Source organism: Silene latifolia, chromosome 4, assembly GCF_048544455.1.
Source record: "Silene latifolia isolate original U9 population chromosome 4, ASM4854445v1, whole genome shotgun sequence".
Taxonomy (NCBI): domain Eukaryota; kingdom Viridiplantae; phylum Streptophyta; class Magnoliopsida; order Caryophyllales; family Caryophyllaceae; genus Silene; species Silene latifolia.
The window spans coordinates 10,925,016-10,951,047 of NC_133529.1; the positions used below are offsets into that span (position 1 = coordinate 10,925,016).

General features: G+C 38.8%; 1 protein-coding gene across 2 annotated transcripts; it reads right to left on the minus strand.

Annotated features, from left to right (window-relative positions):
• Positions 1–1,149: 1,149 nt before the first annotated feature.
• Positions 1,150–25,362, minus strand: LOC141652914 (phospholipase A1 PLIP2, chloroplastic-like). 2 transcript variants are annotated; one of them, XM_074460530.1, is made up of 6 exons: positions 25,284–25,362; positions 5,300–5,707; positions 3,334–3,807; positions 3,163–3,222; positions 2,273–2,689; positions 1,150–2,029 (listed from the first exon to the last, which is right to left on the minus strand). In XM_074460530.1, exons 2-6 carry the CDS (start codon positions 5,663–5,665, stop codon positions 1,454–1,456), a joined length of 1,893 nt encoding a protein of 630 aa, XP_074316631.1. In that variant the 5' UTR covers positions 5,666–5,707; positions 25,284–25,362; the 3' UTR covers positions 1,150–1,453. The 2 variants fall into 2 exon arrangements, with proteins under 2 accessions (XP_074316631.1, XP_074316630.1); XM_074460529.1 differs by lacking the exon at positions 25,284–25,362 and having other exon boundaries at positions 5,300–6,254.
• Positions 25,363–26,032: the final 670 nt, after the last annotated feature.

Sequence of the window (26,032 nt, forward strand, 5' to 3'; positions counted from 1 at the left end):
GACTTGAAACATCCACAACAAAGACAGTTGCTTGCTAAACTCAGCTACTCTTCATTCTTAAATTGATTGAACTAATAAGTAACAACAAAAAAGATACCCTAATAATTCATGTAATTTGACAAACAAGAGGCTAACATACGTAGCTTAAAACTTGTTCAAAACTAAAAAAAATCTGTCCACAATAATTATACGTGTATGATTACAACTTGCAAGACATAGATATCTACTTGCAAAAAATTAAGGATATTATTTTTTCTAGAAAAAAGGCAGAAGGACTGAGTACGAGAAGAGGTGGTTTCTATCTCAATGTGCAACTCTCTTTGATGGGTTCCTATCTTCTTAAAGTTTCTAAAAGAAACAAAGAATTAAAATAGGTTTATTTTTGGTTCCTAATATTATCCACTTTTGTTGCAATCTTAGTCCTAGTTTGCATCAAGTATTTGGATAGGCACAAAAACTTACCTTAGGCATTTCCATGTGAGTATGTGACTCATGCCCTTGTTTCTTCTCAGGTCCTACAAACACACCTGAGCCATATACACACAGCACCTTTCCTCCATTTTACTATTTTTGGAACAAACATTATGATCGGTTTTAATATTATTTTTTCATATATGGGTTTTTCTAACGTGTGTCCCACGTTAATAACCTAAATATGGTAAGATTTGCAAGAGATTCTTACTAATTATGGTAAAAATGAGTTTAAACTTGAATATTTGATGAGAATCTCTTACAAATCTTACCACATTTAGGTTATTAATGTGTGCCCTAAGGTCACACGTTAGAAAACCCTTCATATATACGATGTATAAGGTCACATTTCACCATGCTCCATTTCTTTACTTTTAATTATGTAAAGAATAAAAATTGGTTTTTTTGGGTATAAACGTCGTTTACAGCCCGTAACAGTTATTTCGCAGGGGTCGGAGGGATTCTAATTTCATAGCACAAATTGGCTAAATGGGTAGATAATCAAGATCATTAAATAAGGTATTCATGAATTTCCTCAACTAATGACTTTTAACTAAAGAAAAATACAAAATATTCGCTTCACAACAATCTAAATAAAGTACGATTAAAATACTCTTCAGAAAGAATCTAAGCAAAACAGGTGCATAGAAATCAGGAAGAACAGCAGCTTAAGATCCATAGAAATAACCTATGCAATTGCGTAGGGCAACTCTTTATAATAATATTTGAAAATTACACATTTGCAATTCTTTGCTACAAAGTATGACAATTTCTTTCTTTCTTTCTTTCTTTTGGTATACATATTAAAACTACCGTATGGCGATAAATTCCTACTGTTTTTTTTTATAAGAATCATATGGAGCTTCTATTTTCCAACCAATGAATAAAGAATTTGATACCCAATTAATCAAATTATGTTCCCAATCACCACCTGTACATTTCTTGATCTCCATGAACCAATTGTAACCTAATTTTCGGCAAATTATCTCGGAATCACACTGTAAGCACTGATGAGCAGAAGCCTGGCAGGAAACAGGAGCACAACAAGCAAATGCATATGTTGTGATGCAATAAGCCTACTGAACCTTTTCACTGATTCTCTTCCTGTTCGAAGGGCACCCGCAAAATTGAAATGGGCTGAACCTCCTGTTCTCGGAGTCAAAGTGGTCCCAACAACAATACCAGTCTCGATGACACGAGGCTTGATGAGAGGCCACCAAACCTTTCGGCGCCTCTCCCTCTCTGCTTTCCTACTCCGGTTTAGCTCATGACGGATCACACCCCTAATACATTTTAGATATGAGTTCATGTCGTGATCTCGTTGGATAGTCCCACCACTTCCGTAGGCCGCGCGGTCACTTAAGATCTCGAGAGGGTGAGGAGAGTTTAGGAATGTACTCTTCGCTGCTCTGAGTTTCTTTTCTGCTTCTCTAGTATCTCCGACCTTGCAAGTTAGTAGATATAGACCGCTACCAGAAGGGAGGAGATCGTGTCTTGGCGAGAATTTTGCATCTGGTTGTAGGATTATCATCTCCCCCATAGGTGCATACAGTAGTTTCTGCAACGAGATAGTGAAGGAAATGTCAAATAACTCGCAATTCTGGCTAAAAGTTCTAAGGTTGATTCAACCTGAAACCCTAACAATGGCTAAAATTATTTAATATCTATAATTTCTACATAGTAACATCTTATAAGTTCCAATTATTCAATTGAACCCCATAACCAAAATATTTTATAAAATTATTCATTGGTCTAAATCCTTATATAAGTAGTCTGATCGCACGGGGAATTTATTTTTTACCTGGCTATTTAGACAAGGGTGATTCCGGAAGCTACCATTGACCGCCTTAAGAAGTTGTGCGGCAGGCTGTGGATAGTGGCAAGAGAAAGCTCGGGGCACAATATCTCGATGCATCACAATAGCTTGAACATGACTCTTTGGTAATGCCAACTTGCGAAGCAGTTCATCTCCCCCACACATGACACAGGGTGATCCATATGTGATGACGGGAAGAAGGGAAGCATATGGGACCTCCCCTCGCATTAGGAGCATGAGATTAATGAGCATCGATAAGCTTCCTCCAAGAGAATGACCCGTGAACCGAAATTTGGCCCGACTACCATGAGTTTTCATATAGGCTTGGACCTCAGGCAACATTTGCAGATACATACCCTTTGCAGCTTCATATATGCCTCGATGTACAAACACATCCAGACCCTAAGGAGAGCAAAAAAAACTGATAGTTTAGAATGGATTCTTATAGTGTTGGCCGTTAGGCTATGAGCTTTGTCGTCAATCCCCAAAGCTGGATATTATTTTAGTTTCCACATTAGATTTATAGAAATAAGCCTATAAATGGATAAACACCAAGTTACTCTTTCTGGTTCTAGATTATATAGAAATAAAGCAAAATAAAGCACTAAACTGGTTGTCCTTAAGCTGTCATTCAATGCGATTCCCGACTTCATTATGGACTAAATGGAAACAATTTTACCCTGTGTTGTTAACACAGGGGTATGACTGCATTCATCTGGCTAGCCCCTTAAGAAAGTAGGATAGTGTAGTTGTATGAAGATAAATTCTAAAGAACCTCTAAGGCTCGAACTCAAGAATTCGATTGATACGTTTGGGACAAAGCAAGGGAAAAAAAAAAAGATCTTTCCAGGAATAGAGTATAAATAAAGCATTACCTCGAACTGTGTTGGCTCAAAGAGTAGATTAGCCTGCCAAGACGCCAATGTCTCAGATCCCTATACATGAAAGAATTTACAATAGCTATTAGATGGATATTTAGTTTAAGTACTCGAATACACCGAGGAAACAAATATCCTAACTAATGAGACCAACATGATTAAGGTTACCTGAATGACAAACAATCTGGTGGTACTCTTCTCATCATCACAGACAAACCACTCGCAAGGTGATGAGCTTATTGAGCTTAGATCATCAGCAACAGCCTGCTTCACTTCCTCTTTTGCGGCAACAACGGCTGTCACTGAATCAGTGGTAGCCATCAGCGAAGCCATCTCGGAATTAATACTACGATTTTTTACGCTTTGATCCATTTTGTCATTTGAGGACTTGGAAGGAAGAATGGCTTGGGTTCGAGAATGCAAATAAGAAGCAGCATTGGCAGCGATCTGATAAGCAGCTGATGTTCTTACATTATTACTTTGATCATCACCTTTTGCTTCTGTTTCCATTTGTGAACCTTCCTGATTTTCAGATTTAGCATTGGCCAACTGTTCTTCCTTTTCTGCCTCGGCCAATTGTTCCCTCTTTTCGATTGAAGAAGTTACATAAAGTAGTCCGTGGCGTTTCAAGAGATTTTCCGGCTACATAAGGAAGGTGAAGACTAAGTCTCTCATAAAAAAAAACGAAAATTGAAAAATCTTGCAAGGACTAAAACAACAATACACAATGTTTCAATGGCTAAGGGGTCAAATGTACTCCGTCTTATTCCACAATATTCCCAAGCATGGTTACCGGATTCGCTCGGTACCCTACAAATCGCGAATTGTTAAAAGCGAATTATATCATGTTGCTTACTGAAAATATATACAGTGAAACACATATTCTATAAGAGCAAATCACGAATTGGCAAAGACGTATTCATAGCGAATTCGGTAACCATGTAATCCCAAGCCGAATATTATGGAGTGAGGAGTCTTTGGACTCGTTGAAAACGAATTAGAATATAAAACAGTTAATGATTAAGAGACATAACAGCCTGAAATGTAATAAGATATAATTTCAGGGAATGATAGATTTGCAACTGGCAGTGACCTGCCCAACTGGTAGCAGCTAATAATAGAAAACCGCAATTAACCAAAGAAAGTAAGCTAATTAATTGGACCACACAAGAGAAAAGTACAGAATACTCTTAATCTGCCAAGAATTAGCTGACCTCAACCCTTTCCCAATCAATACAGATATTTGGGTTAATGGGTTACTTGAAACACATTATTAGTTGATAGATTAAGTTCCACATTATATCACGCAATCCTGATTGAAACAAGAGAATATCGGAGATTCATAACACGGTTCTTTGATGTAATTTCCACCTTTCTTCCGCCAAACACGCCACACGTTATATTCACCTCATTCAAGAAATGCTCCCACAACATTACAAACCATCAACTATAGTACTCCCTCCGTCCCGGTCAATTGTTGTCCTTTAGTTTTGGCACAAAAACCAAAGAAAGGGGAGGGGGTCAATTACTAAATGACAAGCGGAACAAATTGAGGGTGAACGATCAAATTGCTCATCAAGTTCATTCTTAAAATAGAAAGGACAACAAATGACTGAGACATCCAAAAATAGAAAAGGACAACAAATGAACGGGACAGAGGAAGTAGTTGGCAACTTAGCAATCAACAAACCATCAATCCCAACACCCCGAAATTATTCCAATGCCTCTATAGAGGCTTAATAATAAGCAGGAGCGAACGCTCATACGTACACAACCTTACTACAAAATCCACAACTCGTACTTCTTCCATACCAATTATATTGTCTCTATCTGACTTTTATGTAGGATCAACTTTAACAAGAACTTACTGTAATTTTATGTGCATGTATAATATATAAAAATTTGCCGAATTTGAATTGGCAAAACAATTACTCCCTTCGTCTCAATCATTATGTGCGAAAATGTCGGTCCAAATTGTGTGATCAATTATCCCTCAAAATCAAGCATGGCAATAAAAATGGGATGAAAGAGCATTTCTTTATAACAATTTGACAAAATATATCAATATATCAATATATATCATAAACAACAATTAAATTAGCAAAACAAAATGTAAAATTAAAAAAATTGGTACCTTTATACGAGGAATATCATAAGCCAAATTGCCCAAATAAGAAAATTGAGCATACAATTTAGCTTGACTCAAAGACACCTTCTTCAACAACTTTGCAAACGAATCTCTATCAAACTCCTCTACATTTTCATCATCATCATCATCATCATCAATTACTCTACACCCATCACACCTATCATCATCACCATCAACACAACCACCACCATTGTCACACAACGACGACGTCGAAACATTAAAATTACCATTCTGCCCCTGATCACCTTCTCTTTCCTCTTCCCAAAGAGACCTCACATGCAAGATCTTCAACACCCAATTACCATTCTGCCCTCCTCCTAATTCACCAACATCATTCTCTCTCTCCTCCATCAAAACGGCGTCGTCTAAAGCCACCCCTTTGTTGGATCTCACCTGTTTACTCCCACCAAAAAACAGAGATTTAAAAGGGTAATTAAAAGATGACAACTTTGATGACAATGATGTCAACGGAGCCCTGCCCACGGCCGGGAACTGGGTCGGGCCGTTAACAGGCCGGTCAGGCCCACTACTTACCGTTATTGTGGGTCCCATCAAACCATGTATCCCACCTCTTACACACAAACTATCCATCCAACCTTCAATCTTTTATATTAATATTTATTTATATTTATTTCTCTGTTTCTCTCTGTTTTCTGATTTTTTTTTTTCGATTTTGTAGGTTATGTATGTTTGATTGTTAAAATGAAGAAAAAGGGAGTATGAGTTTTTATAGAGGAAAAATAGCGGTTGAAAAACGGGGAGCTTGGATGTTTGAAAATTGTGAAATTTTATGATTTAAAATGGAGTGGGAAATAAAAAGAAAGGAGAAAGGGGGAAGTTTTGTAGGAAACGGAAAGCCAAAATGGGTAAAAGAAAAGTAAACAGTTCCCAATCTATGTGGGAATTTTCTGATTCTGATGTTACTCTTTTTACCACGCCCACCTTCTTGATATTTGTTGGGGGGTTTTATGGCAAAAAGCAACAGAAAATTGATTTGGGATGGAATTAATTTATCACAAATTCTTATTTCAGACCGTCATATCCGTTTGAAATTGTCAGACGGATACCATTTTCTCTTACAAAAAATTCATTTAGGGTGTGAGTGGGAAAGCACATGGGGGTGTCCCACCACCCATGTGCTTCTCCCTTGTGAGAGGTCTTATTACGGTCTGAAATAAGGCGATCTGAAGCAAGATGGACTGTTAATTTATTTTACTTACACGTGATTTAAAATGTAGAGTACAATGTGGACGTATGTACGGAGTAACTTGTTGCCACACAAACTCTAATCTAGATAACATGTGCCATATACGGTTTACGTCACAAAATTTTATTAAGATGAGAGTGTTCATTTTAAATTTAAAATAAGATAAATAATATAGATAAAATAAAAGTAAAATGTATATATATTAGAAAAAAACTTGTATTATTTACATAATAAGTGACATGATATTTGATTCTTTTTAATCTTACACATATATCTATCTTAATAGAGACTAATTGATTATAGATATCAAAAAACGTTCACATTAGTTATTTGAAATGTATTAGACAAGTCCTCGATAGTCATGACACTAATCTACTATTCAAATTTTTTGTCCTTCATTTACGGTAAATCCTGGCTCCGCCACTGTTTGGAGGACAATTTTTTGCCCTTCATCTAGGGTAAATTTTTTGTCCTCCCTAAAATTTTTTGCCCTCCTAAATTCAAATCCTGGCTCCGCCATTGTTTGAAGGTCAAAATTTCCAAACTTCGACGGTAAATGAGTTGGAGAATAAAAACTGTATTTATTTATAAAACTAAAACATTTATATTTAATATTAATAAATTTTTAAGAAAAAAAATCGACAAAATAAGTACTTTGTACCATATAGATGTCGAAAAATCACAAAATCTCATTTGTGACCAACAATATCCGTCACTTCAAAGTGACGGATACTATTTTACCTCACAAAGTACCCACTTTTTCTCTCTCTGCAACACTGTTCATGTGGTCCCTTTTCTCCACTAACCCATTTTGTTACCATTTTATCTCACAAAATATCCGCCACAAATGGTAACCCGTCACAAGGGAGACCAATTGTCGAAAAATACGGTTAAAGATACGTTTCGGAGACCGCAATAAAGCATATGAGAAGAAAATACGAAAATGGAGTAGTGTATTTACAAAACATGGAATTTACGAAAATAGACTACTAGACTCTAGACTAGTACCGTACTCTAACAAAATCATTGAGTATAAACTTGTATTGTTGTATACGATGGGGTGTATTTCTATTATCTTGTTATCTTTTAGTACAAGTATTAAATTAAAGATTTTAATGAGGGGTTAGATGAATCGTTGGGAAATTGGTATCCAACATTCAGCTAATTGAGAATTTTACAGAAAACAACGAAATCTTAACTCTTAAGAGTGCGGATTTCTCATTTTCATCATCTAATTCTTATATTCAACATTATTATTATTAAATCGGTGCGCGTTGCTTCAAACGGGTATTTTTGGTCTGAAATAATAAGACGGGATTTTGTAATAATTTACAGTTAAATGTGACTAATATTGAAAAACCAGTTACCATAAACTATAACACTACATATACCATTGTGGTTACATTTAATTATAAAATAATCACATATGCCTATCTGAAAAATAAGACGAAAAGTATCCGTCTGAAATAAAATTTTGTGTTATTAAATTATTATCGTAGTTATTCGTCAAACCTGTATTTCCAACGTCGAAAGTAGTCTTCACATATGCCAGATGTCATTTATACATACCTAGAGAATTCATACGCATACGATACGCCATTCGCCCATTCCCCATATTTTAATGACCTCAAAAACTCATAAATATTGCTGATTACGACGCCTAAACGACGTCGTTAAAGGGGACGAAGAAGAACACCGTGTAGGGCAACGAGCACGTGGCCAGAAATCTGGGACTACAAAAGTAACGAATGAGTCAGTAATTATTTCACACGATTTGAACTCCGATTTCAAGTTGCTTCGCGTCGGCTTCCTGGTTTGCCACGTCATAAATTAAAATTGAACAAGGTTTTAAATTATCCGTGGTGGATTTTTGTTTTTCATGTTTATCCATCATACTTTTTCTCTTGCCAATAAAACAAAATAATATCTTCCACGTCAAATTAAGGGTCGACTATGTGAACTTTCTATAAATTTTGATATATTTTGTTTTATCTCACATATTTGCAGCATGCTTTAATTGAATGAATAATAGTTTACGTATTTTAATCATTTGGAATTTAAAAAATTTAATCTTTCTAAATACATTAAATCTCTTATAAAATGGTTTTACAATAAAACATTAGTAAAATCATTCAACAAAGACCTTAATGCCTTTATCATGGAAAAGTAGTGGTTGATGAAAGTTATTTTATTAGGGAATTTAGACTGTACATCCGATTTATTACCACTAATTGTATAGTTCTTAAATATTATAATAAAGTTTTTAAATTTTGTTTTAAAAATTATGAGTATTACTATAAAATTTCTGAGTTCATTCATTTAAACATTAAACTCAAAAAATTATAACAAAACTGAAAAACATTACACATAAGTTTAGTTAAATTTGAGTTTTGACGTGAAAAAAAAATTAAAATCTAACTTATAATAAATTTTAATAAGCTCAAAAAAATATACATATGCTCAAAAGCAAATAAATTTTTTGAGGTAATAAGCTCAAAAAAGAAAAAATATCACCCAATTTTATAATAATACTTGTGTAAACATACTAAAGCTATTGTCAGAATAACTTATTTTCCTTGTACAATATTGTACAAAGTTTCTTTAGTACTCTAATAGAATTTCCCGAGTAACTTATAAAATATAGAAGGGCCGTTTGGCCGAGCATTTTGCTATAAATATAAGCGGCATCACGAGCCCCGACATCATCAGACACAGAAAATTTCTGAATCCGCTTGAGCAAGGCAACAACATCTCTATCTATTTCCCTCAGCGAAGAGAAAGAGAAGGGTAAGAAACCGTAACCAGCCGCGATTCACAAATCCCGGTACTTGACACGCTCAACAACAACACGATCGGGCACAAAATCAGAATCCCAGTCAAAGGGAAGACCCCATCAAATCGAGGCACACACATCTCGCCCCTTTTCCCAAGAATAAAGTAACAAATACGCCGGACGAATGGGCTTGTAATGCCCATCAACCAAACCGATATCAACTTCCTTACCGGGAGAAATCCCAGACCTGAAGCAGATATCCAATAGGGTGTCGCAAACGAGGTTATATCGATGTTTAATGTCCACAATACCAGCACAAGAGACAACATGATCGTCATAGACCCGAGAACAAGCAGGACAGGACCTAGACAACGTGAACAACGGAACACCCAGTCGATAGCTAAACACGCTACGGTAGGTCCTATTCATAATCTGTCCTAACCAAAAAATATGTACTAGGATTCCTGCACGCAACCAATCAGAGAAGTGAGCATCTTGTTGAGACTTTCATAATGCCACCTGCGGCTAGGGATGGCAACGGATCCTGGATCCGGTCCAGATCCGCTAGACCCTACCCTGATGGATAGGATATGGATCCTAATATTTCAGACCCTACGGATCCGGATCGGATCTGGATCCACGAGTTTAAAAATGGATCTGGATCTGGATCTGGTAGGCTAGACCCGGATCCGACCCTAAGACCCGTTTTAATATTAATAAAAAAAATTAAGAAAATGATGGCCCGACTTTTAAGTTATGCGTAAAACCCGTCTCAAACCCGTTTATTGACACAGTAACACAATTACACAAGTACACATTAACATTCCCTCCCTTGTTCAATCTAATCCCTTCCCAGTCCAAAAACCTCCCTTATCCCGCATTCCCGCCGCCTAACACCAACAAATCCAGCGCCGCTTCTCCCCAACGGTCGACCTAGCCAATAACTATCCCCGACGATCGGCAAAGCGAAGGTACCTTTTAAATTTGTAATAATTAGTCGAATCTGAAGTATAGGGTCAGCTTACCAAGATAATCTCGCTGATATTACCTCCACTTCAAAATCCGATGTTAGAACCCAATTATTATCAGTTTTGTTGTTGTAATTTTGTTGTGGGTTGTTAGTTTCGTGTTTCGTGTTTGTTAATTTCTTGGTAATTTCGTGATTGTTATTGTCATTATCAGAATATGGGATGAATTGAGGAAGCTTAAAAAATTGGATTTGAAGCTTATTTCTTATGTCTTTTGTTGAGAATTGACAATGAAGATGGATGAACGGAGGAATAGGCCACTGATTCATGCTACTGGCAATTCAATTTTATTTTTTATTTTTTAATATTTTATATATGGGACCCGCGGGCAATCTGGACCCTACCCGGATCCGTAGGATCCGGATCTGGATCTGACGATTTTGGACCCTATGGATCTGGATCGGATCTGGATCCCGCTTTCCCGTCACGGATCTGGATCCTATTGGACCCTATCCAGATCCGGCCCGTTGCCATCCCTACCTGCGGCGGAGTAAAAAAGAAAACAGTGTTCGATGTAGCAGCAACTTTTGCGAAATATATATCTGCCAATTTTTTCATAAGTTTAGGGGCAACGATTTTACTAGGATCACGTACAAGATCAGAACCCGTGGTCTTTTTAAAACGCACAAAACATCGTCAACCAACAACAATGATACGAGAAGGACGTAGGAGTTTAGCGTGCAACTCAACAGACTACAAACAGGATGCCGGAAAGGCATAATATAGTACATCTCCAGCAATATAACCTCAAGCCCACCAAAATTAAAAAGGGAATGTGGCAAGCCGCCACGACCAATCACCAAAACCCAGCCCAGACGCAGTGATAATACGTTCCAAGTTAGAACGAAGTGCAACATCAAAAGAAAAACGGGCCGATCCAAAGACACGTGGAGAACAAGTGCGCAAGACAAAGTAAAGTTTAGAAATACCAGTACAAGCCCGAAGCAGAAGCAACTCGTACTGTGGGTCGTCACAAGGTAGCTGCAGAAAACAGGACACACACTGACAGGACCACCCAGAACTGTGACACCATACAAAGGCCTAGCAATAGGGGGGAGACACCAGGAAGCCGACTCTTGGGGTCTTTCGTAGACTAAAAAAACCTCAGTCTTATCAACATTAAAATGAAGGCCAAATCGAGGATCATCCTCCATAAGCATATCTAAGACCTTCCCAACAACCAAAGTGTCCCAACAACAGTGTCATCATCCAAGTACCAAGCCTGCATACTCAGGTAAAAAGAGTCTTTGATCTTACACACCAAAGGACGCTACACCAAAGCAAAAAGCAAAAGACCCAAAGGATCACCTTATTCAACTCCACGACAAGATCATAAGTTATGTTCTCCATAATACAACCGGGCAGGACTAGAGTATTAAAACTCCACCCATCGGGATAGAATCGGGCAGTGACAGAGAGCTTCCTAAAACATGGTCACACAATCAACTAAGTCGAAAGTATTCTGTAAGTCGACCAACAACATAGAAAGACCCACTTCACCACCACGAGTCTCAGCGAACCGATTCAAGGCATGCAGGATAGCCTCACCTCCATCGGATACGCCGACCCAAACTGAAGAACAGCAAAATAACCAGATAAAGAAGGATCAACCAAACAAGCACTACTACAAATCCAGGCAACTACAACGCCCCTTTAACAACGATTATTCACGAAAATCACAATAGACGTTGTAGAATGTATGGCGCGAATTTTACTAAACTAAATTACAACGGGTATGGTTATAAAAACCGTTGTTATTAGTTTTAACAACGGGTCACCCATGCACAACCGTTGTTAATAATTTGGCGCAAAATTGGCGCAAAGTTAGTGAAAAGTAATCACAACGGTTATTTTTGAAACCCGTTGTTAAAACTTATTTAACAACGGGTGTTTTTTACAACCGTTGTCAAAACATATTTCACAACGGTTGTTGTTTAATAACCGTTGTCAATACCTTCCATACTATAAACCACACAAACACAAGTCTCTGCTGCCACACAAAACACAAACCTTAATACACAAACACAAACCCAGCAGAAAAACACAAACACAAACACAAACACAAAAAACACACTTTCTCATCGTCTCTTTCTCTCTTTCTCATCGTCGCTTTATCTTCTCGCCGTTGATTTCATCGTCTCTTTACGTACGTTCTGTAATTATCAGGTTTGTTTCATCGTCATTATTTTATTGTTCTAATTATTTCATTTCAATGTATGTGTTTTTATCGACCATTAGGTTCCGTTCAAAGATCTGCTAATTATTTCATTTCCATGTATGTGTTTCTAATTATTTCATTTCCATCTTCTTTGGCGTCCTTGAAGACGGATCGAGCATGTTTTAGCGAGTTAGGGTTTGGAGAATATATTGAGATAATGGAAATGCATGTTAGTTGAGATAATGCAATGTATTTATACTAATGTGTGGGTTGAGTTGTTTTTTAATTAATATATATGTTAGGAAGTTGTGCCATATATGTTAGGAAGTTGTGCCATAATCAGATCTTGATGATGACTGATAGATCTATGGAGTTGAAAAATGGAAGCAAATCAAACAAGCATAACTCAACACTTTCAAAATGATCATTTCATTTAATTTTAAACCAAATACATTACAAAGAATTATCGTAAATCAAAAGATGTATAATAAGCGGAACAACCCGGTTAAGCGTAAAAAGCGCTTCTCAACCTGCCACCAATCACGCCACTCGGGTATACCGCTAACTTCCGGGTCATTGGCTTCATATTTTGCAATAACAGATTGAATATATGCAAGGACACGACTTGCATGTGGAGATAAGGTTGGAAGAGTACAACTCAACATATATCTCGGGTCGTGACCAAGTTGAAAGTAACAAAGCCGACTAGGGTATGAAGATGATGAGGCTTTGTTGACAAGCCGGACCGCTTCACGCCTCTTAATCCAATAATTCCGTTGATGTTCAAGGGATGCTTTGATTAATGGGTGTTGATCGGGAAGCCCTACGAGAACCTTCCCATCATCTTCAATCGTTTGTGTAAGCCATTCTTCGTTGTTGATAAAATTAGGGTTCATTGCCATGTTGTTTCAATTAATGAATGTTAGTAAAGGATGCTTTAATATGTTGGTAAAGGATGCTTTAATATTTATAGCTAGTAATATTTAATTTAATTTTTTTTTATTTTTTAAGAACAAACAACAACGGTTATTTACAAACAACCCGTTGTCTTTAGTTATAACAACGGTTTTGTATATTAAAACCCGTTGTTATAACTTTCCTCCCAAAATTGAGTCACACTTTCCACAACGGGTTTTTATATTTAAAACCGTTGTTAATAGTTTTAACAACGGTTTCCGTAAGAAAACTAACCGTTGTTAAAACCTTCTACAACGGACGCTTTAACAACGTCCGCTTTTTTATATAACAACGGTTTTTGACCGTTGTTATAGCCTGTATCTGTAGTAGTGAAGCACCAACCTTAGAGACAAGACGCCTCCAAACAGTGTCAACACCTATAGGACGTATACTACCAGCCGGTTTATCAAGCGGCGTGAGCAGAGTACATACCCAGTGCCTGCGGACATTAGCCCTTGAAGAAAAGATTAACCACTCGAGTAATGGAGGCGATCAAATCATCCAAAATAGCAAAAGCAGCTCCGCCTAAACAATCGACAAGATGCTAAGCACAGAACCCAACCCTCCCACAAGACGTGCCACGCGGGAAACTCCGAATCATACCCAAATCAACGGCCAAAGAGGAAACGAGGGGAGGGTGATCAACATGCAAAGGCGACAAGGTAGGAGATGAGGCAATGGCGTGCTTATGCCGCAGGGCCGCAAGAGTGGCATCAGAGTAAGGAGTAATGCCAGATGAAAAAAGGACCCGAACAGCGGTAGTGTAGTGACCATCACAATCTTCTTCCGACATTGCCGGAGGTTAAGCTCGCTCAAATCAAGGTCTTCCTCCACACTAAAAGAGGAAAAGGTCCTTGTCCAACTTTGCATGCAGATAGTCGCAATTTTGTTGCTGAGTGCGATGCTTGTCAAAGATCGAGGAATATTTCAAAGAGACATGAGATGCCACAGGTAGGCATTCTAGAGGTTGAGATTTTTGATGTCTGGGGCATTGATTATCAAGGACCTTTTCCGAGCAGTCAAGGTAATAAATATATCCTCGTAGCTGTAGATTATGTGTCCAAATGGGTAGAAGTTATTGCTACTCCCCATTGCGATGCAAAAGCCGTGATTAAGCTATTTAAAAAGATTATTTTCCCTCGTTTTGGTGTCCCTAGGGTTGTCATTAGCGATGGTGGAATGCATTTTAAAGAGAAACAACTTAGCGCTTTATTGACTAAATTCGGTGTCCAACATCGTAGAGGTTTGGGGTATCATCCCCAAACTAGTGGTCAGGTTGAGATTTCTAACCGAGAATTGAAAGAAGTTTTAGCTAAAGTTGTTTCTAAATCACGGAAATATTGGAGTCTTAAGTTAGATGATGTCTTATGGGCTTATAGAACCGCGTTTAAAACGCCAATTGGGATGTCACCATTCCGATTGATTTATAGTAAGACATGTCATTTACCTGTAGAGTTGGAGCGTAAGTCCCGGTGGGCTATTTGTGATTTGAATTTGGATCCTAATCTCTCTCGTGAGAAACGTATGACACAGCTAAATGAGCTGGAGGAATTTAGGCTGTTGGCCTATGATAATGCTAGGATCTACAAAGAGAAAACGAAGCGCTGGCACGACAAGAGAATCATTAAGCGCGAGTTCCATATTGGCGATAAGGTACTCTTTTTCAATGCTCGTATCCGTTTATTTCCTGGTAAGCTGAAATCCAGGTGAACTGGCCCTTATACGGTCACAGCAGTCACAAAGTTCAGATCAGTCGAACTGGAGACCTCTGTTGGAGAAAGGTTCAAAGTTAATGGCCAATATGTGAAGCATTATCACGGAACAGATGAATTCGTTGGGAAAGTCGAGGTATTGTACTTCGACCCGTTATCGGATGATGCAAACTGAGGTAAAAAGGTCGTGCAGGACCTCTTAAACCAGCGTTAACCGGGAGGCAACCCGGCTTGTAAATTTTTTTGTAATTGGGATCTTTACAGTTTTATTTCATTTAATTTGCATTAGGAACTTTAGCTTATTTCATTTTAATTAGCAATTTCTTGGTTTAGAAAATGTGCGCCTTTGAGAATTTTTTGCAGGTGATTATTTTATGCAAAGTGCGTAGGGTGATTTACTGAAATTTTGTGAGAGAAAGACGGGAAATTGAAGTGGCAAAATAAATCTTTGACGTAAATAAGATTAGTTGCCAGTATCTGCAGTCGGTCGACCAAGCACATTCTGAGAAGAAAAAGGCAGAAGCTGTTTCATAGGGAGATTGGTCGATCGACTGGACTTGATAGTCGATCGACCACCACGCGATATCAGAGAGCTGTAATAGGGGAAGACTGGTCGATCGACTGGGCCTGATAGTCGATCGACCCCTGCGCGAGATCAGAATGCAAGTTAATAAGGGAAGTTTTACTTCTTTTCTCATTCATTCATTCATACACTTTCAATCAAAAAAATAGAAAAAACCCTTGTTCTTCCCCTTTTCGCGATTTTCCTGCCAATCTATCCTTTTACTTCGATTTTTCTTGCTCAAATTCCCGAGTTCTCATCAAAGGTATGTTTCTAATCCTATTTTCGTCCTTTGAATTCAATTCTCGCTGAACTTTTATGCCCAAATTTCGAGCATTGCTACCTTGGGTCGAAAAAAAATCGATTTGGGGAAAATCGATTTGGGGTTGATTTCTTGTCAAATTTGTTCTTTATTTGCTTTTTGCTATCCTTTCCCCTGATTTTCGTGACATCTTAGCAACTAGGAGGTGCTTAATCCCGTTTTCCCAAAGTTTTCGGAACCCTAATTTCGTTCCCAGTTTCTGAGTTTGTTTGGGGTTTCCTAAATTGTCATTGTTATAGGTTATGGGAAGCTAGTTGTTGACTTGTTCATTTTGTAGGAAGCAACAATGACAAAAGGGAAGCAGACGATGTACGGAGGGCAGTCCAGTCAGGCAGCTGCTAAACGGCCGCGGGGTCCGCCGTTGATGATCGAGGCAACTACGGATAGTCTACCTGACTATCCGCAGGTTACTTTCTCCACCTCTACTCAACGTGCTAAATTCATTAACATGGTCGAAAAAAGTAAAAGTTCAGGCCACTCGTTTTCTTCATAGGCCAACTTTAGAGAAATTAGGGTGTCTTGAATCTGTCGTGTCTCTGCTAAATGGGACAGGGATGTCGGGACTGGTGGACATGGCTGAGTTCACCTACTACACTCTTACCCTTGAGTTTTTCTCATCCTTTTCTTTCGACCAGACCACCTTTGAAGCCAATAGGAGTAGTTCTTGTATTTCTTTCAGGCTATTCAATGTCACCTACTCCTTGACATTATCGCGAAAGATGAGCGAAAGCTTTGAGAAATTCTAGGGAATTAGAAGACCGTAAGGTTAAATTTGAGCATTGATCGAAAGACTTGCTCATATTCCCTGAGACCGTATCACAAGACCTCTGCTATCTTTTTGACCTCTTTTTTGACCTGACCTTAGCCATGGTGAACCGAAGTTCCTGATCTCTCTTTTATATTATTTGAGAAATTTCTTATTTTGTCAATTAGTATCTCGAATAAAACAAATTCAAAACCCCCATTTAATTGTTACTTCAATAGATTAAAAATTAGCAAATAGAATTGATCTTGTCTCTCTGTGGTTCGACCCTTACTATCACTAGCTATAGTTTTAGTTTGGATTATAAATTTAATTTTGATACAAAACGACGGTATCAAATTTTGGCGCCGTTGCCGGGGAGACGGTGTAATTCTGTTTGCTTTATTTTTAGTTTATTTTTCTTGTCTCAAGGAACTTTGGTTCCTTGAGGCCGTTGCTTACTCTTACTTCTAGTTTTGCTTTTGCACAGTTAGAAGACAGATTTTTGAGAGGAAGGCTTGAGTACTCTCCGTTTCGCGATAATGTCAAAGAGTAGGTGACATTGAATAGCCTGAAAGAAATACAAGAACTACTCATATTGGCTTCAAAGGTGGTCTGGTCGAAAGAAAAGGATGAGAAAAACTCAAGGGTAAGAGTGTAGTAGGTGAACTCAGCCATGTCCACCAGTCCCGACATCCCTGTCCCATTTAGCAGAGACACGACAGATTCAAGACACCCTAGTTTCTCTAAAGTTGGCCTATGAAGAAAACGAGTGGCCTGAACTTTTACTTTTTCGACCATGTTAATGAATTTAGCACGCTGAGTAGAGGTGGAGAAAGTAACCTGCGGATAGTCAGGTAGACTATCCGTAGTTGTCTCGATCATCAACGGCGGACCCCGCGGCCGTTTAGCAGCTCCCTGACTGGACTGCCCTCCGTACATCGTCTGCTTCCCTTTTGTCATTGTTGCTTCCTACAAAATGAATAAGTCAACAACTAGCTTCCCATAACCTATAACAATGACAATTTATGAAACCCCAAACAAACTCGGAAACTGGGAACGAAATTAGGGTTCCGAAAACTTTGGGAAAACGGGATTAAGCACCTCCTAGTTGCTAAGATGTCACGAAAATCAGGGGAAAGGATAGCAAAAAGCAATTAAAGAACAAATTTGACAAGAAATCAACCCCAAATCGATTTTCCCCAAATCGGTTTTTTTTCGACCCAAGGTAGCAATGCTCGAAATTTGGGCATAAAAGTTCAGCGAGAATTGAATTCAAAGGACGAAAATAGGATTAGAAACATACCTTTGATGAGAACTCGGGAATTTGAGCAAGAAAAATCGAAGTAAAAGGATAGATTGGCAGGAAAATCGCGAAAAGGGGAAGAACAAGGGTTTTTTCTATTTTTTTGATTGAAAGTGTATGAATGAATGAATGAGAAAAGAAGTAAAACTTCCCTTATTAACTTGCATTCTGATCTCGCGCAGGGGTCGATCGACTATCAGGCCCAGTCGATCGACCAGTCTTCCCCTATTACAGCTCTCTGATATCGCGTGGTGGTCGATCGACTATCAAGTCCAGTCGATCAACCAATCTCCCTATGAAACAGCTTCTGCCTTTTTCTTCTCAGTATGTGCTTGGTCGACCGACTGCAGGTACTGGCAACTAATCTTATTTACGTCAAAGATTTATTTTGCCACTTCAATTTCCCGTCTTTCTCTCACAAAATTTCAGTAAATCACCCTACGCACTTTGCATAAAATAATCACCTGCAAAAAATTCTCAAAGGCGCACATTTTCTAAACCAAGAAATTGCTAATTAAAATGAAATAAGCTGAAGTTCCTAATGCAAATTAAATGAAATAAAACTGTAAAGATCCCAATTACAAAAAAATTTACAAGCCGGGTTGCCTCCCGGTTAGCGCTGGTTTAGGAGGTCCCGCACGACCTTTTTACCTCAGTTTGCATCATCCGATAACGGGTCGAAGTACAATACCTCGACTTTCCCAACGAATTCATCTGTTCCGTGATAATGCTTCACATATTGGTCATTAACTTTGAACCTTTCTCCAACAGAGGTCTCCAGTTCGACTGATCCGAACTTTGTGATCGGCTTGTGATCAGATAAGGGCCCGTCCACCCGGATTTCAAACTTTTACCAGAAATAAACGGATACGAGCATTGAAAAGGAGTACCTTATCGCCAATATGGAACTCGCGCTTAATGATTCTCTTGTCGTGTGCCGCTTCGTTTTTCTCTTTGTAGATCCTAGCATTATCATAGGCCGCCACCTAAATTCCTCCAGCTCATTTAGCTGTGTCATACGTTTCTCACGAGAGAGGTTAGGATCCAAATTCAAATCACAAATAGCCCACCAGGACTTACGCTCCAACTCAACAGGTAAATGACATGTCTTACCATAAACCAATCAGAATGGTGACATCCCAATTGGCGTTTTAAACGCGGTTCTATAAGCCCATAAGACATCATCTAACTTAAGACTCCAATCTTTCCGTGATTTAGAAACAACTTTAGCTAAAACTTCTTTCAATTCTTGGTTAGAAATCTCAACCTGACCACTAGTTTGGGGATGATACCCCAAACCTCTACGATGTTGGACACCGAATTTAGTCAATAAAGCGCTAAGTTGTTTCTCTTTAAAATGCATTCCACCATCGCTAATGACAACCCTAGGGACACCAAAACGAGGGAAAATAATCTTTTTAAATAGCTTAATCACGGCTTTTGAGTAGCAATAGCTTCTACCCATTTGGACACATAATCTACAGCTACGAGGATATATTTATTACCTTGACTGCTCGGAAAAGGTCCATGATAATCAATGCCCCAGACATCAAAAATCTCAACCTCTAGAATGCCTACCTGTGGCATCTCATGTCTCTTTGAAATATTCCCCGATCTTTGACAAGCATCGCACTCAGCAATAAAATTGCGACTATCTGCATGCAAAGTTGGCCAAGGATCTCATCTAAGGTCTTCCGCACAAGCACAAGCTGCAAACTGCCACCAGGCATACCCCAAGGAATAATGCATTGATAATACTCACCTTCGAACGCTGACTCTTGACAGCTGTCCTAATCTCCATATTACTCATCGGGGAAAAGGTCTTAAGTATACAAAAAGGCAACACAAGCAAGCGAATTCAGCAGAAGAGATCACCAGGAGAGTTAGCCGCATGATCTAATGCGCCTTTCAGAACCCGAGAGAAACCAAGGCGACACTTAGGAGGGATGGATTTCAAGGTACGGAACCCCATAGATAACAACCGATCAAGCAAAGATATAGTCAAACCAATAGGCACAGCCCCAACATTAGATAAGGGAGCTGACGAAGACGGAGATGGAGGTCTAGGAATATCATAAATAATAAAGCGAACAAGGCCATCACCACAATCCGGAGGCGCTACAGAATTGTCCCGACTATGCCAACACTTAGAACGAAAGGTGTGAGTTTTAAGACACAGCCCACATAACCAAACCCACATACGCTTTAAGGTAAGCTCAGCATCAAAACAAAAAAAAAGTCAAACTATCAAAAAGATTTTGACGAGTAAGTACCTGAGTATCGTCACTACAATGACGATCATGAAGGTGCCGTAGCAGGGCCGCTTTAGTAAGACCTCTTCCACCACCAGCATGACACCCACAAAGGCCCACAAAAATGCAATAGTACATTGTTAGTGCTCTGCTCACACCGCTTGTGAAACCAAGTGATAGTATATGTCCTACTGTTGTTGGCACTATTTGGAGGCGCCTTGTCTCTAAAGTTGGTGCTTGTTTGGTCGATCCTTCTTTATCTAGTTATTTTGCTATTCTTCAGTTTGGGTCGGCGTATCCAGTGGAGGAGAGGCTATCCTTCATGCCTTGAATAGGTTCGCTGGGGCTCGTGGTGACGTGGGTCTTTTTATGTTGTTGGTTGACTTCCAAAATGCTTTCAACTTAGTTGATCGTGTGACCATGTTGCAGAAAGTTCACCGACACTGCCCGATTCTATCCGGATGGGTCGAGTTTTGTTACTCTAGTCTTGCCCGACTGTATTATGGAGAGCATAGATTATGGTCTTGTCGGGGAGTTCAGCAGGGTGATCCATCGAGCTCTTAGCTTTTTACTTTGGTGTTGCATCCTTTGGTGTGCAAGATCATAGACTCTTTTAACCCGAGTCTGCGGGCTTGGTACATGGATGATGGCACTTTTGTTGGGACACTTTAGTTGTGGGGAAGGTCTTATATCCGCTTATGGAGGATGATCCTCGATTTGGCCTTCATCTTAACGCCAATAAGACCGAGGTTTTTTTAGCCTACGGAAGACCCCAAGAGTCGGCTTCCTGGTGTTTTTCCCCCTCTATTGCTAGGCCTTTGCATGGTGTCACAGTTCTAAGTAGTCCCATCGGTGTGTGCCCTATTTTCGGCAGCGACCTTGTGGCGAATAGAGTGACTAGGACCATATAGCTTATGGATTTTGTCGCGAGGATTAATGAGCCACAGTACCAGTTGCTTCTGCTTCGGGCTTGTACTGGTATTTCTAAACTTTACTTTGCCTTGTGCACTTGTTCTTCACGTGTCTTTGGGTCGGCCCATCTTTCTTTTGATGTGGCACTTCGTTCTAACTTGGAATGAATTACCACTGCGCCTGGGCTAGGTTTTGGTGATTCGCAGTAGCAGCTTGTCACCTTCCCTTTTCTATTTGGTGGGCTCGAGTTTTATATTGCTGGAGATGTCCTATATTATGCCTTTTTAGCATCCCGTTTGGAGTCTGCTGACACTACTACAAATCCAGGCAACTACAACGCCCCTTTAACAACGAATATTCATGAAAATCACAATAAACGTTGTAGAATGCATGGCGCGAATTTTACTAAAATCAATTACAACGGGTATGGTTATAAAAACCGTTGTTATTAGTTTTAACAACGGGTCACACATTAACAACCGTTGTTAATAATTTGGCGCAAAATTGGCGCAAAGTTAGTGAAAAGTAATAACAACGGTTATTTTTGAAACCCGTTGTTAAACCTTATTTAACAACGGGTGTTTTCTACAACCGTTGTTAAAACATATTTCACAACGGTTGTTGTTTAATAACCGTTGTCAATACCTTCCATACTATAAACCACACAAACACAAGTCTGCTGCACCCACAAAACACAAACCTTAATACACAAACACAAACCCAAAGAAGCGGCCCAAACACAAACACAAAACACACACTTTCTCATCGTCTCTTTCTCTCTTTCTCATCGTCGCTTTATCTTCTCGCCGTCATTGTTGATTTCATCGTCTCTTTACGTACGTTACGTTCAGAATTATCAGGTTTGTTTCATCGTCATTATTTTATTGTTCTAATTATTTCATTTCAATGTATGTGTTTTTATCGACCATTAGGTTCCGTTCAAAGATCTGCTAATTATTTCATTTCCATGTATGTGTTTCTAATTATTTCATTTCCATCTTCTTTGGCGTCCTTGACGGATCGAGCATGTTTTAGCGATTAGGGTTTGGAGAATATATTGAGATAATGGAAATGCATGTTAGTTGAGATAATGCAATGTATTTATACTAATGTGTGGGTTGAGTTGTTTTTTAATTAATATATATGTTAGGAAGTTGTGCCATATATGTTAGGAAGTTGTGCCATAATCAGATCTTGATGATGACTGATAGATCTATGGAGTTGAAAAAATGGAAGCAAATCAAACAAGCATAACTCAACACTTTCAAAATGATCATTTCATTTAATTTTAAACCAAATACATTACAAAGAATTATCGAAATCAAAAGATGTATAATAAGCGGAACAACCGGTTAAGCGTAAAAAGCGCTTCTCAACTCGCCACCAATCACGCCACTGGTATACCGCTAACTTCCTAGGGTCATTGGCTTCATATTTTGCAATAACAGATTGAATATATGCAAGGACACGACTTGCATGTGGAGATAAGGTTGGAAGAGTACAACTCAACATATCTCTGGTCGCAGACCAAGTTGCGAGTATCAGCCGACGAGGGTATGAAGATGATGATGATGATGAGGCTTTGTTGACAAGCCGGACCGCTTCACGCCTCTTAATCCAATAATTCCGTTGATGTTCAAGGGATGCTTTGATTAATGGGTGTTGATCGGCGGAAGCTTGGCGAGAACCTTCCCATCATCTTCAATCGTTTGTGTAAGCCATTCTTCGTTGTTGATAAAATTAGGGTTCGTTGCCATGTTGTTTCAATTAATGAATGTTAGTAAAGGATGCTTTAATATGTTAGTAAAGGATGCTTTAATATTTATAGCTAGTAATATTTAATTTTTTTTATTTTTATTTTTTAAGAACAAACAACAACGGTTATTTATAAATAACCCGTTGTTATAACTTTCCCCCCAAAATTGAGTCACACTTTCCACAACGGGTTTTTATACTTAAAACCGTTGTTAATATTTTTAACAACGGTTTCCTTAAAAAAAACCAACCGTTGTTAAAACCTTTTACAACGGACGCTTTAACAACGTCCGCTTTTTTATATAACAACGGTTTTTGACCGTTGTTATAGGTTGTATCTGTAGTAGTGTGAGTTGCAGGCTAAGCTCCTACGTCTTTCTAATATCATTGTTAGTGGCCCCACTTTTGACGATGTTTTGCGCGTTTTTAAAGAGACCACGGGTTCTGATCTTATACGTGATCCTAGTGAAATCGTTACCCTTAAACTTATGAAGAAATTGGCAGATATATATTTCGCAAAGGTTGCTGCTACATCGGACACTGTTTTCTCTTTGACTTCACGACATATGGCATTATGAAAGTCTCAGCAAGATGCTCCCTCCTCTGATTGGTTGCGTGCAGGAATTCTAGTTCCTATTTCTAGGTTGGGGCAAACTATGAATAAAAAGACATGCCGTAGTGTGCTTAGCTATCGACTGGGTGTTCCGTTGTTCACGGTGTCTAGGTCTTGTCCTGCTTGTTCTCGGGTCTTTGATGTTGATGTCTATGGCGATCATGGTGTCTCTTGTGCCGGTACTATGGACATTAAACATCGACATAACCTCGTTCGCGACACCCTATTGGATATCTGCTTGAGGTCTGAGATTTTTGCCGGTAAGAAGGTTGATATCAGTTTGGTTGATGAGCATGACAAGCCCTTCGTCCGGCGGATTTGTTACTTTAATCCTGTGACAAGGAGCAAGATTTGTATGTCGATCTGACAGGGTCTTCCCCCTTGACTTGGTTTGGGATGTCTGATTTTGTGCGGTCGTGTTGTTGATGCTGCTCAGCATTAGTGTGCTAAGTACCGGGATTTGTGCATGACGGCACTGGTTATGGTTTCCTACCTTTCTCCTTTTCTTTGGTGGGGAAGCTAGTTACGGATATTGTTGCATTGTTCAAGCGGATTCAAAAATTCTCAGTGTCTGAGGATGTTGGGGCTCGTGCTGCCGCTTACAGTTTTACTAGACTTAGCTTTGTTATCGCTAAGGGAGTGGGCGTCTATCTTGTATTTCGGCTGCCTACTAATTTTTTGTAAATAATAATAATAACAATAACAATAACAATAACAATAACAATAATAATAATAATAATATACGTTTTTATATTATGTAGTAATCGTTTCTTTTCCTTGAAGAAATATATCGTATGCTCAAACGGAGCTTTAGTGAATTTTTTAGAGAACTATATTGAATGGCAACCAAAATCCCATCAAATTTCTTGTCTTGTTGGTTGGGTTACAAACGTTTGCACTTGCAAGCCATTGACATTGAAGTTGGTTGTTTTTGTGCATGAGATTGCCACACTCAACGTACAATAGAAGGGATATACAAAGTAGTTAGAAGGTGGGCGGACCGTGAGGACTGAGTCCATGAGGCTTAGTGCTCAAGTTTGTCCAATGCTCACTGAATTACTCTCGCACCAGGGCACCACCCCAAGAGCTCATCAGAATTGGGATAGACAAAGTGCTTTTGTTTAGATCTAGCTAACAAGTATGTAAAGGCTTCGTATTCATGTCGTCTACAAACACCTTTACAGTTTACACCTGTGATCTAGTCACGCCTTCTGTTTTTCTTATGACCCTCGGCTAACCCATTTAATTCAGATTTGGAAGCCACGTCACATAATTAGATCCCAACCTTAACTTGACTCGTTCATAAAATCATAATCCAAAGTCACTAATTTCCGTATGTATTTGTGTAGTTCATAGGGTATTTTACGGCTATTTGCTTCACATAAACGTCACATAGAACAGGATCTTGAAATTCTTTCCGAATTTTGCTACCCGGAATTGGATAATCCATCTATTCTAGTATTCTACCCCTATGATCGGAACTTCTAGGACAAAACAAACTTCATAGATAAGGGAAGATTAAAATAAAAGAATCTAGTGCGACTTGTACTCACAGAAGTCCCTCTTTGGGGTACCTAACCAAAGATTTCCGTTTCTTTTCCCTTTGCTCTTTCTTTAGTAGAGAAGGAAAAGAAACAGCATCAAAAAGTTAAAGGTGATATAAAGATTACCTTTCTTGTTGCTCAAGTGCAACGCCATTCCTTCTCTTTTAAACTTCCTCGGTTTGTTCAGCTCCTGAAGATCATCCAAATTTGCCAAATTAGCAATCACTTATTTGGGATTCAGAGTGCTACAAGTAGTTTCCCTACCGTCATGTTATAAGATATGGGGACCGTGATACCGCTCTACGACTGAATTAAAGTCATTTTGACCACATTCTAAGGTGACATTAACCACATATATAGAGTATAACAACGGAGAATCGGAGATTAGGCCGCAACCATTAAGTTCGAGATAAATTTTCAAACCAAGATTTTAATTCTATACCAAGACTGCAAGGATGAGGATTGAGGACTAATCATGGTGGTTAGAAAGAGGGACCGGATGCACAAATCCTTGACCTTATGTTAAACGAAGTTGCTTCCCGATGAGCCATGATGAAATTGCATCAAGAATTGCATTGGGGGACTGATATTATTACAATAAATGGCAAGCAACGACAATTTAGTGAACCATATTGCTTTATCACATCATATTCTAAAAAAAAAAAGAGTTTTTTTAGCTCCTGGGGGATAAATGAAGCTGGGCAGCTGGGTTTTCAGGGCCATTAGGAGTTTAGGAGCGGGTGTAATTTTTTTTTTTTTTTTTTTTTTTTTTTTTTTTTTTTTTATTAGGTAAGAAAACTAGATTGATCTGCAGGGTAGACCAACCTATCTCATCCTTTTCAACGAGGGAGGTAAGTTGAAGCCACCAGGCTATC

Coding starts and splice junctions, on each gene's coding strand:
- LOC141652914 (XM_074460529.1), bottom strand. CDS start 5,905: ATGGATAGTTTGTGTGTAAGAGGTGGGATACATGGTTTGATGGGACCC. Junction 3,223..3,333: donor CCAGATTGTTTGTCATTCAG/GTAACCTTAATC, acceptor TTTCATGTATAG/GGATCTGAGACATTGGCGTC. Junction 2,690..3,162: donor TTGAGCCAACACAGTTCGAG/GTAATGCTTTAT, acceptor TGCTCTCCTTAG/GGTCTGGATGTGTTTGTACA.